This window comes from Oreochromis niloticus, linkage group LG3, assembly GCF_001858045.2.
Source record: "Oreochromis niloticus isolate F11D_XX linkage group LG3, O_niloticus_UMD_NMBU, whole genome shotgun sequence".
Classification (NCBI taxonomy): domain Eukaryota; kingdom Metazoa; phylum Chordata; class Actinopteri; order Cichliformes; family Cichlidae; genus Oreochromis; species Oreochromis niloticus.
In genome coordinates, this window is record NC_031967.2 from 47,194,729 (window position 1) to 47,206,547 (window position 11,819).

At 41.2% G+C, this 11,819-nt stretch overlaps 1 protein-coding gene across 2 annotated transcripts; it reads right to left on the reverse strand.

The window, feature by feature from the left end:
- Positions 1–2,167: 2,167 nt before the first annotated feature.
- LOC102077867 (protein FAM111A-like) lies at positions 2,168–7,093 on the reverse strand. Of its 2 annotated transcripts, none has more exons than XM_005460167.4 (6): positions 6,871–7,093; positions 5,300–5,386; positions 5,131–5,199; positions 4,974–5,036; positions 4,686–4,739; positions 2,168–4,598 (listed from the first exon to the last, which is right to left on the reverse strand). In XM_005460167.4, the coding sequence occupies exons 2-6, from the start codon at positions 5,339–5,341 to the stop codon at positions 2,850–2,852; spliced, it is 1,977 nt and encodes a 658-aa protein (XP_005460224.1). In that variant the 5' UTR covers positions 5,342–5,386; positions 6,871–7,093; the 3' UTR covers positions 2,168–2,849. The 2 variants fall into 2 exon arrangements, with proteins under 2 accessions (XP_005460224.1, XP_025758186.1); XM_025902401.1 differs by having other exon boundaries at positions 5,300–5,432.
- Between the last annotated feature and the right edge of the window lie 4,726 nt (positions 7,094–11,819).

Consider the following 11,819-nt stretch of genomic DNA (forward strand, 5'->3'; position numbering starts at 1 on the left):
TGGTGAATATGGTAAATGAGGAATCGCTGTGATTCACATCCAGGGAAGCGCTGAATTAACAACTGGGCAAAATGTCTTTATTTAAATAGCATGATATCTGAAAAATGCCTAAAATGTTAGTTTGTTCCTCTGTATTGCCATGCTTTGTTACTTCCATGCTTCTGTTTCAAACTAAATCCAAGCAAACGTCTTGTATGTAGATGTTACGTTTGAAATAGTATGTTCAGAAATACTGAAAATCAAGGCTTCTCCAGCTTTAAATGTGGTCTGATAGTCATAGTTCACTGAAGACCATAAAAACTGCAGACAAAAATGAAGATTTTAACTTTTGAAACCATATAAAGCAGAGTTAGAGCAACACCTTTTTGGCTGGAGTGGAGTTTCTTGCTAAATATAGTGCTCAAACCTTTACTTTTTTAATAACTTCACAAAGACAAACAAGATACTGTTGCTCTGCTGTCTGCACATTTAGTTATAACCAAAGACTGTTCAAGTCCACAATTATTTATTCTGTAGATGGTTCTGCTTTTTCTACTGTTCCCTGTTAGGATGATCCCACACTGCTTCAACAATGTTGACTATGATAGTGTTCCACTGTGGGTGTTTTTTTCATTTTACTGCATTAGCAGTGTGCTTGTCATACTGAAGAATGAAGGTGTTGCCGATCAGACATTTATCAGATGGTTTTTGCATGGTGGATTAAAATCTGGTCTGGCACTTTTGTGTTCATAATCCATCCATTTTGACAAGATCTCCAACACCACTGGATGAAATGGAGCCCCAAACCATGACAGAGCCTCCACCATGTTTTAAGGATGGCTGCATACTGACAAGTTTAAGGAATCAGACCTGTAAACACTCATTTTAAGTCCAGTTCTTGTGTAACATGGCACACTCAGACGATCTGGCGAAGTGTGATTGTGAGCGTTGGTCTTAAGAAGCCGGCAGTTCAAATTAAATACAGGTGCAGCCTGTCAGCGTTGATGCGGCGACTCCACCCAGAGGTGGAAACACCGGCACTGAGGAAGAACCCAGCACTCCCCTGGACCATGACAGTTTGTTGAAAAGTTCTGTTATGTGTTGTGATCGCAAATTTTGAAGCCAATAAGATACCCTTATTACGCTAATGATGTGGAGGTCCAGCTTTTCAGATCCAATTAAAATCAAATCACTTAAGATCCTCTGGAAACTAGTAGAATTCTTGTATAAGAGTTTAATACACAGAATCATATGAACAACAAAACCGTACATTTTACAGCAAAATAATAGCAGAAAGCAAAGCTGTTGTTGGGTATTTTCCATTCCTTGTTTTTTACTTGATCCACATTAAATTTAAACTAACTTAAATTTCCCACTTCTACAAATGTCAACATTACCCCAATTATCGATGTAATATGTTTGTCAATACTTTTCCCAATCAGGTGTCAGTTTGCACTTTGTTCTTCTTTTAATCTCCAACACTTGTGTTACATAACTTTCTGGCACTACTCCATAACTTCCGAGCGCTGTTGCCAACATCAATTATTTTTAATTGGGTCCCTTTGACAGTTTTTATGGCCAAAAGTCCGCAAAACTACAGATATCAACCATACTGCAAAGAGAAAACAATTAATCCTCCTGACAGCTTTGTTGGGTTTGCTGCCGGGGGTGAGCTACTATATCCATTAAAGAAGGGGTTTTCACAACTTTGGCAACCGGAGACGGGCAAAAAGTGTCTCAGGTGCACTTTCAGACGGGTAAAATTTTTTTACTATATTGGTTAGAGATGGCTGGTTCACCACCTTCTGGCAGCAAAGACAGGCAGAGAGACTCCCAGGTGCATCTTAGCAGAGCCAGGTTTATTTAACCCTTTGTTTGGACTTGTTGGCCATAATACAGTCAAAGGTTACTTATTGATCCTAATTTCAGACAGTATTGATCACATATGCTCATACAACATTCACGCTCATACAACACATGGCACAAACTTCAATAATATAATTGTGGATAATATTTGACCTAAATATGTGGGTCTTGTGATTTTAAGCATTTAGGTTAATTGCTTATCACAGTGATTCCATTATATAAACACTCCAGTGTAGGTATACATATATATATATATATATATATAGAAAAAATATATATACACATATATATAGTGTATACAGGTATGTATGATTACATAGTATATTGGAAGCAACATATAAAGGAATTTTTGCACAGAACCTGTATCGTATTTTTCGGACCATAAGGCGCACTGTTGATTTTTGAGAAAATTAAAGGATTTTATGTGCTCCTTATAGTCTGAAAAATACGGTATGTGGTACAGAAGGAAATAAAATGAATGAATAATGTAGCAGCTGAGCGAAAAAAACAAACACAAAACAAACAAAAGAAATTGGTCAGTGCTCAAAAATACTTCAGGGCATACAAACAGGGTACTTTACTATTAAAATATCCTGTGGTAATAAAGTTCACTATTATTCCACAAAGTAGAAAAGTAAAAGAAAACAGAATTAAAAACCAAAAGTAGGTGTGAAAAAAATGAAAGTTTTTACTGATTTTGCACATTTGATGTGACCTTGACATAATTTTCACAAGACATTACACAACATCATATCTTAAAAGCTGTAGATGTTAACAGACAGACAGACAACCTGAACCAATTGGATACACACTGCCTTCAGGGAGAAAAATACTCTGGTATGTACAAAACAGAAGGTAGAATTTTATGATTTCTAATTACTATAATCATTCAGTCTCTTTATAACTATATATGTTTCCCCTCTTGCTGGAGGATTTTTAGATCTGGCTACCTAACTAAGCTCCATTGACTCCTCAGAATCTGTTTTGGCTCAGCCTCGAGTATTTCAGTCCCACTCCATTTTATCTGAGCATTCTTCCAACAGTGCCTCAGGTATGTCTTGCTTTGACCCCACAAAAGATGCAATAATGTTTTCTAGGTGTGGATTTCCCTTTGCCTCCTCCTCAACTCTTTCCACCACCTCCCCATAGCCCTCTTTCTTCAGATTATCCACTAAGTTTTCAAATAGAGTGAGCAGAGGAAAGGCATACTCGAGCACACTCTGATTAGGCTTCAGAAACCCAAAGAAATATCCACCAGTGTGCAAACCAAACACTCGTCCATGACCATCGAAAACTGGGGAGCCAGAAGAGCCATGATACATTTTAGATTTGTAATTCAAATAGATATTTTCATATGGGTCATTTTTGATCACCTGATTGACTGCATAAATAGTGATGAAATGTTCCTTGATGTCCTCACAATTTTTATTAACAGCCTCCTCTCGTCTGTCTTTCTCAATGATACATATAGGATCCATTTTTTTCACTCCTCCTCCTGGGTGTCCAACGATACAGGCCTCACCGTCTGAAGGTACAGGTCCAAATCTCTTGAGGAGCCCTGGTGGCACTTCCTCCGTTTCTAGCTTAAGTATGACATAATCAAACTTCTTGTTGCCAAAAAACACCTTGGCATTAATCTTGTTCTTCTCTGATTCGTGTTTTTCGAAGTTAAAGACAGCAGTAACGTTTACAGATTCATGACAATTAGGTAATTTTGATTGAACCCAGTCTTCAAATAAGTGGGCATTCGTCAAGACATAGTTGTCAAAAAGCACAAAGCCTGTGCCCTGCTTTATGGAGGAACCAGTTATGAGACAAACTGACTTGCTCAGCTCTAGCAGCTCCCTGACTTTGTGAATTTCACTAAAAGATTCCTGGATCTTTCCAAAGTTCTCCTTCCTCAGGTTAAATGCTTCCTGTAAAGAATTCCCAGGGAATCTACTTTCCATGTGTTGTTTCAGAGGTGGACACTGGGCACGCAGTAGTTCATAAATGTTCTCAATGCTGCTGCCGCTTTCTTTGGCTGCTCTTTTTAGACTGATTCCTGTCCGCTGTGCTACATTTAAGATTAATCTTATTTCTGTCTTTCGTTGTGCATTATTTGTTGCTTGTTTTGGTTTTCGCTGTTTGAGTTGCACATGGTCAGCCTGTTGATTTAATTCTTTTGCTTCAGTATTTGCTCCTCGTGGAAGACATATCTGGAATTTCTTATTTTCCAGATTATCAATTCTGTCTGTGCACTCAGTCTTACATTTGTCATTGATGTTAACCAGCTCAAAGTAGCCCAGGTCATCAGTGAAGCGGCCATCTCTTTTTAGAGCCTCCGCCACAGTTATCCCCTTCTCTCCGTAAACACAGAGATACCTGAACTGTTTTAAAGTGCCACTTTTAAAAAGCTTTTTTTTTTTGGCATTTAGTCCTCCCTTTGTATCAATGTAAAAGACAGAATAGGCATCTCTTGGATGTACTATTTTGGAATCTTGGACCTGAGCCGATTCTACTTTTTCTGCTTTACATGAAATGGTCAGAACCTCATGATCCCCCACACAAGAACACGGGAAATGTGTTGGAACAATTGATTCGTCGTCTCCTGTACCCATCTGAATGATAACATTTCCATCAGCACCCTTAACCATCTTCTTAAATTTTTTTAAGGGTTTTATGGCCTCCAGCACTGTGCAGGGTTGAACACAGTCAATGGTGTATATCTCATCAGAACTGAACTTCACTCTGAACTGATGTTCATGTGGTTCCTGCAGGAAATCAGAGTGGGGAAATGGAAGTTTCAAACTTTTGTGGTAGTGAAATGAAGTGTATTTTGTACAAAAGGGAATATGCACCTTATAGGCATCACCATTCTCTTCCTTCATTGTCACTGGATGAGGTGTAGCAGTCTGCAAAATAAGAAAACAATGTATATTTTCAGTTTAATGTGGTAACTATTAGAATTACTGAATAACCCTATTGAAGAGTTGTTTGACAATGTCAGTAAGGGAAAGATTTATATTTATTTCGAAGGTCAAACTATGCGTTACACTGGACTAAATATTAAATATCAAAAACAAAAACAAAAACTTAAAGATGTATGTATCTTTCAGTCAGCTCAGGTCACATTGATGTGGCCTCACCCGAGAGGCTGGAGCTCCCTGTGCCTGCGTGCTCACTCTGCGGCTGTCAGGACCAGGACTGCCCTGATAAAAACAGATGCACATACAAATGAAACCAGACAGAAGACAAATGATGAAGCATGAATACTGTAGTATTATTAGACAAGCTGTTACTTACAATTTTCTTCCCCAAAAAGGGCCTGACATCCTCAGTTATCTTTTGCCGTTTCCTGGGAAACATTTTCTTCTGATATCATAAACATAAAGTCAGAGTATGTAATATGTTTCTACAGCTGCTTCAATCATTATTATTTTATATTTTTTAATACAGATCTTGTTTAACTCACTGTAGCACGTGGCAAATACACAAACTCTGATGATTCTGCCATTGAAGTCCTGAAGAAGTGATTTTCTGTGTCAGGCCTTTAATGTATCTTCAAACAAAAATCCAAGTTCAAAATATAGCAAACTTAGTTCAATCTGTGTTAAAAGCAGAATAAATACAGATATAACTTTAAAAAAGGAAAGTGTCAAACTCATTAAATGCAGTAACAGTTTAAAAATCTATATTTGCCTCTCCAGCGTGCTGTGCAAAAGTTTCAGGAAGGTGTGAAAAAAATGCTGTAAACAAGAAAATAAAGAATGCCTCTTTTTTTTTTAGAAATACAAATGACTGTTTATTGGCCTCAAATGTATTCTGCAGCAAGACAACGACCCCAAACATACAGCCAAAGTAATTAAGAACTATCTGTGTAAAGAAGAACAAGAAGTATTGGAAGTGATGGTATGGCCCCCACAGTACCCTGATCTCAACATCATCGAGTGTGTCTGGGATTACAAGAAGACACCGAAGGATGTGAGGAAGCCTACATCCACAAAAGATCTGTGGTAAGCTCTCCAAGATGTTTGGAACAACCTACCAGCCGAGTTCCTTCAAAGACTGTGTGCAAGTGTGCCTAGAAGAAAGCAAAGGGTGGTCACACCAAATATTGATGTGATTTAGAGTTCTCTTTTGTTCATTCACTGCATTTTGCTGATTGATGAAAATAAATGATTAACACTTCCATTTTTGAAAGCATTCTTTGCTTACAGCATTATTTCTCACCTGCCTAAAACTTTTGCATGGTACTGTAAATCAATGGGGTTCTGTCAGGACAAGCAAGGAAAACATTGGTTGCCTTGTCAAATCTAAAACTAAAAATATATTAAAACTTGTTAAAGTAAATCAATCTCTCTTCTTTTATCTCAGACAGTGCTGTCATAAAGCTCTAAACCATTCATCATCATTAAAATGGCGATAAAAACTAACACAATCATACACCTGTGTCTTCAACCCGCTGTTTTATTGCCATTTTAATGATATTTCGGCACAGTTAATTTAAGAAAACGCCGTCACAGCTGTCACCGAAGGCCGGAAGAAACGCCTTTTTTCACCGCTAACCGGTGTGCCGCTCACTGTGTACATCACAGCGGCGTTTAATGACCGTCGTATTTTTTCGCCGCTCATACCGAGGCGAAAAAACTGTTCTGGGGGGGTTGTCGCCGACTTTTACGGTTTACTTATTTATTAAACGCATTTTTTATACAACTTCTTAACCAGAAGTGGCGAGAAGTGGCTAATTTAGACCTACATGACTTTCCACACATAGGGTTGAAGTTTGGCCGCGGCTTCGCTTTTGCCCGGAGCAACCAATGGGTTTATGATCGCAGCGCTGCGCGTGCTATGTGACGTCACGTTCCGTGTCGGCGCCCGATGGCACTTCTTCTAAAAACTTTAAACAGTTATTTCTTACATCAAAGACAGAGTTAAATACGTCACTAGTTTTGAGAGCAGGGGTCCACACTGTAAATGAACTTTTACACATCTATTCCTTGATTTTATTTATGCACATAAGAGCGAGAGAAAGCGTCCACCCACCTTCCAGTCCGGCTTTAGATGTTTCCAGATGTTTCTCCGCTCAGACTGAGAGAGCCGCTGGCTTTTACAAACACACGCTGAGAGCAGGTGGGAAGTGCAGCAAAGATCCACAAGATCTTGTGACAACAGCTCTTAAAGTTGATGATCGGGTGAATAAGAGCGAAAATGGGGTGAGTGCTCAGTCTTTTGACCGTTTCAGTGCGAGTCGTGAATCGGTGCAGTCAATGCTGGCGCCTCTTCGCCGGGAGCAAATCAGAAAATAGCCCATCCCACATCCTCCAAATTCAACCCAATGAAATCACAGTGACACCTCAAGACATGTCTGCTCTGCCTGAAACATATGGCACGAGTGTGACTGTCACTTATATTTTTGTGGCTTGTTTGAGTTAACAGAGGTTTCGTAAGCATGTTTCTATTCAATCATTAAACTGTTTCCTTTAAAACTATAGTTTAAAAAAATCTGTCCTGGCCGAATTATGCCTCAGTAAGTCCTTGATACTTCAGAGCAATAACTGTTGTATATATCTGTTACAAACTATAATCGCTAAGACAGTGAGCGCTATAACAGAAATGTGTTTATAGTCTGACAGGTACGTTGTGCTTACCTTTGTCTCATTTTGCTGATGGTTGCACACAACAAAAGTGACATCACAGTTGGTCAGTCTGGAGGAAAGGGTTTGTGAGTAGGTCACATGTTTTAATCTATTCAGCAGACTCTCAGTAAGTCCTCTTTTGGCCTCACTGTAAAATTTTATTCATACAGAACCTTTCAACACAGACATCACAAACAAAACCCAGAACCTTTAAAATAAACCTAAAGTTTTTTCTTTTAGTTGTTTCATAGAGGACAGTGAAACAGCTTTTGGTTATGTTAAGAATAAAATTCTTCCCACTAAAAATCTGTTTCTTTGTTGATGCTCTTCCAGAAATGGTGATGCTTTTTTCAATAGAAGTACTTGGGCCATAGGTTACAGGTTTAGGTATCCAGGTTGAGGTACAATGGTGATGAATTTCAATAGGAAGTGAAGCACCTTTAAAAACAGGTTAACCCTCTCCAAATCCCAAATCCTGCTTCACAGTAGAAGTCTCAGATAAATGCTCAGATAAACAAAGTTTAATGTTTTCAGTTAGTCATGATCTATGAACTAGAAAGAGATAATTCCTAGTCAGTCAGATAATGTTTTCTCCCTCAGCCACCTCAATTTTATCTAAAACCATTTTCCCAAAGCACTCCTGTATACAGAAATGTTCAGATACAACAAATGAGCACAACAGAAGTGATAAACTCTTTTTCCTGCCTTAAAACAGTAAGGTTATGTTTTGTTGTTCTGTAACGAGGGGTGGTTTTTAGTGTGGTGAAACGACCACATGGGGGAGCTGGTGCTGTATTATTTATACTGCCTCAAGAGGCGCTGATTGCACGATCAGCTAAAGAAGAAAGCATCAAAAGTGTCCCTCCCTGTCTGTAAAGTTTTATTGTCACTCTTATTTTATCATCTTTTCTTTCTTTATAGTCAGGTTTCTTTCCTTTTCCTTTTTGTTTGGTTAATCTATATATCAGTTTTATGCTGGTTATGTGGGTCCTGATTATGCTAAATGTTTTTATAATGAGGAATTATTGTTATACAATTCATGGAAGAGCAGAAAAGAAAAGGTATATACATGTCTGGAATAAATGTTTCTTTTATTTTTTAACATATGTCTGTACTTCTGAGGTAAAGATTAAGTGTGGCCCAGTGCAACTCTGATGCTGTTTCTGAGTTATTACATTTGGTTTTTGGTCTGACTGGGTGAATGAACTGGTTCGTATGTATCTCTTTTCTACTCTACGTGAGCACTTAAAGCACTTTGCACAACTTGCCTCATTCACACAATAACTTTTTTTCCATGCTCTTTTTATTTAAGTGCTTTCTGTCTAACATTCACACATATTCATACTCTGATGGATGTATCAGAGACAACTTGGAGTTAGTATCTCACCCAAGGATATTCGGTATGCAGGCTGGAGCAGATGGGGATCGAACCACCAATCTTCCGACCTGCTCTGCCTTCTAAACTACAGCCAAAATGCCAAAGTCAGAAAGTCAGCTATCCGGGCCTACATTTACTTCTTCACTGAGACAGTACTGACCACCAGAAACATCAACGTGTCCTGAATCAGAAGCAGTTGATGGGTCAGTACATGTGACCCGCTGACCTACAGTAATTCTGTGCAGTGTGTAACAGAGGATGGTCTCAGGAAGCCCTGGCCCACGAGGAGCATTCAATTGTCCCACAGAATCATCAACTGAACTACACTTTGAGGTTTTCTAGCTTATCGAGACTATCTATCCACACCGTTACATATTCCATATGTACGGGGTACAACCCCCCTTGGTCGTGGCGCATGGATACTTCTTTAAGACACTCCAGCTTGCCCAGCCACGCCCCACAGCTCACGTATAAAACAGCTGTGCAGACATGACATCGGTGATCGTTTGATCTCCACTTGTGCTGTGCGTGTGAGTGACTTTTCTTCGAGATTGCTATGTGCGTCCGTACACCGGTAGCCATTTTTCGTCAGCTTCCCTGGGCACAAACCTCTTCCCTGTCATTTCCCTTAGCTTGGTCTCCCTTAGCTGGATTCCCTTAGCCCCGGTTCCCATTAGCTTGGTTCCCCTAAGCTTGGTTACCCTTAGCTTTCCCTTGGCCCCGGCTTGCTCTAGTTGGTCTCTCGCTGCCCGGTTCCTTCACCGATCGAGCTGGCGTCTGTGTGTGTGGCAATCAGGCTGTGTTCCCTCTGTCTTGCCCGCTTTGCGCGGCTGGGACCTCGCTGTGCTTTGGCCAGTGAGTGAGCATTCTCCGGTCTATTAGCCTGTCTGGCGTTTACCCGCAGCTCGGGTTAACGCAGCCAACGGGACTCCACTCGTAGCTTGGCTACAGTGGGAAAGATTCAATTCAATTCAATAAAACTTCATTAATCCTGAAGGAAATTGGGTTAAGGCTGCTGACCTTTTGCCAGCGCCATCTTACCCTTTCAACCTCATATGCTTGAAACCTAAGATGCCTAAGATGAACCTAAGAGTTCCAAGCATATGCTTTCATGTGAGCAGTTGTGACACAGAAGCTAATAAACAGTGAAAGGGGAATTCAGGTTGCGACTCTTGCCGGCTACCTGTTAGCACTTCCTGGTTAGCATTTAGCCCCGCACCCTTGCTTGGTAGCAGAAGTATGGCAGCCCACACATCCCAAACTTCTGGGACGTCTGTATATGGCATTTTTGCCTTGAAGTTGGGCATGAGCAGTGTTGCTGTGCCTGGGCAAGAAAGGAAAAAAAAAAAACCCCACAAAACCACAAGCAGCCCAGAGCATGCTTTGCTGGCTAGAGAAGCCCATCTGACGCTTGCATGAACTGCTTTGTTGCCAGCACGTACTACCGAGACCGTGCTTGGGGTTTCTGAAAGCATTTAAAGGGCCCGCCCCTCCCCCGTTATGCCTCAGGCTACTATGGGGAAAATGGCTGACACTGGAGTGGAGACCATGGGCTGGGCCCCCTCCCACACCTGTTTGCTGATTCACTGCTGGCCCCTCCCACAGCATTCCCTCCCATGGCCCCGCCTCTGTGAGGCTTGGGCCGGTAGAGGTTGACGATCAGGAGGCAGTTGTTGAAGAAGCTTCTATCTTCTCCTCTGATGTCACCCACCTGTCCCTGGGCTGCCCCCTGCTGGTCCCAAGCACAGTGTCAGGCCAGATGCGACAGCTGCAGGCAGGCTGGGGACACAGAGAGCCCTCCCCCATCTCGTGCCTCTCAGGCTAAAATGGGGATGATGGCTGCAGCGTTCCCTCCCATGGCCCCACCTCTGTGAGGCCTAGGCTGGTGGAGGTTGGTTATCGTGAGGTGGATGTTGAAGAAGGTCTTGATGCATTCTCAATCATCCAGGAAAGTAAATCTCCAAAAGTTGAATCTGTTCATCTGGACGTAGCATTTTGTGGGAGAAACGTTTCGTCACTCATCCAAGTGACTTCTTCAGTCTCAGCTGACTGCAGGTTTCCCCAAACCTTATAAACAGTACATTTGCTGTGAGGTCAGTTCCTTAATCATAATTATGCAAATTCCCATGACCATTGATCAACAATCACTGACCAAAACCCACTGATCAAAGAACACTGATCAATGGCCATGAGTACCATTCACAGAGAGTTGGGGAATGGCTGCAATCACAGCATTGTAAGATGGCGAAAGATGTACCCTTAGGCCCCCTCCTCGATTCAGAGATGGTCTTTCCCTTTTCACGTAAATGGCCTCCTTGATTCCGCGCTCAAACCAGCGTTCTTCCCTGTCCAGGACAGTGGACACTCTTTCAACGATGAGGATGTACACATCCTGGACAGGGAAGAACGCTGGTTTGAGCGCGGAGTCAAGGAGGCCATTTTGAGAACTCACCACTCGTCCCATCGATTCAATCCCAGCGGGCAGCCTTGTGGGGTTTTGAACAGCCGATTCCGCTTTCTTTAATCTTCGATAAGCCAGGGCCAAGCCAGCTCCGATCAGCAAGAACCCTGTTATCATGGTTCCGAATAGGTAGATATCTTCAGCACTCAGGCTCACCCGAGCCCAGACTTCTTGTTGAGAAAAGGGTGTCAATTGTATTCAGGGACCAGTTGATCAAATCCATAATTCCTCTTTAGGTTTTAGAGAACAGACTGTGAGAGAGTGTTCCAGGGAAAAGTAATACAAAATACACGAGACTAGACAAGGAAACAAGAGGCTAAGCAGGGAAGATAAGGGAGAGGAGAAGAGGAGAAAAGTGCGACCGCCTTCACCAAGAGCCAAAGGTGTATATATATATATGTATATATATAGACATATATATATGAAGTATATTCTTATACTCTCTAGACTGAAGAAGTCACTTGGATGAAACAAAACGTTTCTCCCACCAGTTTTAAAAAATTGAACCACTCTAACA

What these genes read in the sequence shown, in the direction of transcription:
- LOC102077867 (XM_005460167.4), bottom strand. Translation starts at nt 5,341, where the DNA reads ATGGCAGAATCATCAGAGTTTGTGTATTTGCCACGTGCTACA. An exon ending in TGTATTTGCCACGTGCTACA is followed by an intron (nt 5,200 to 5,299) that starts GTGAGTTAAACA and finishes TTATGATATCAG; the next exon opens with AAGAAAATGTTTCCCAGGAA. An exon ending in AGGGAGCTCCAGCCTCTCGG is followed by an intron (nt 4,740 to 4,973) that starts GTGAGGCCACAT and finishes CTTATTTTGCAG; the next exon opens with ACTGCTACACCTCATCCAGT.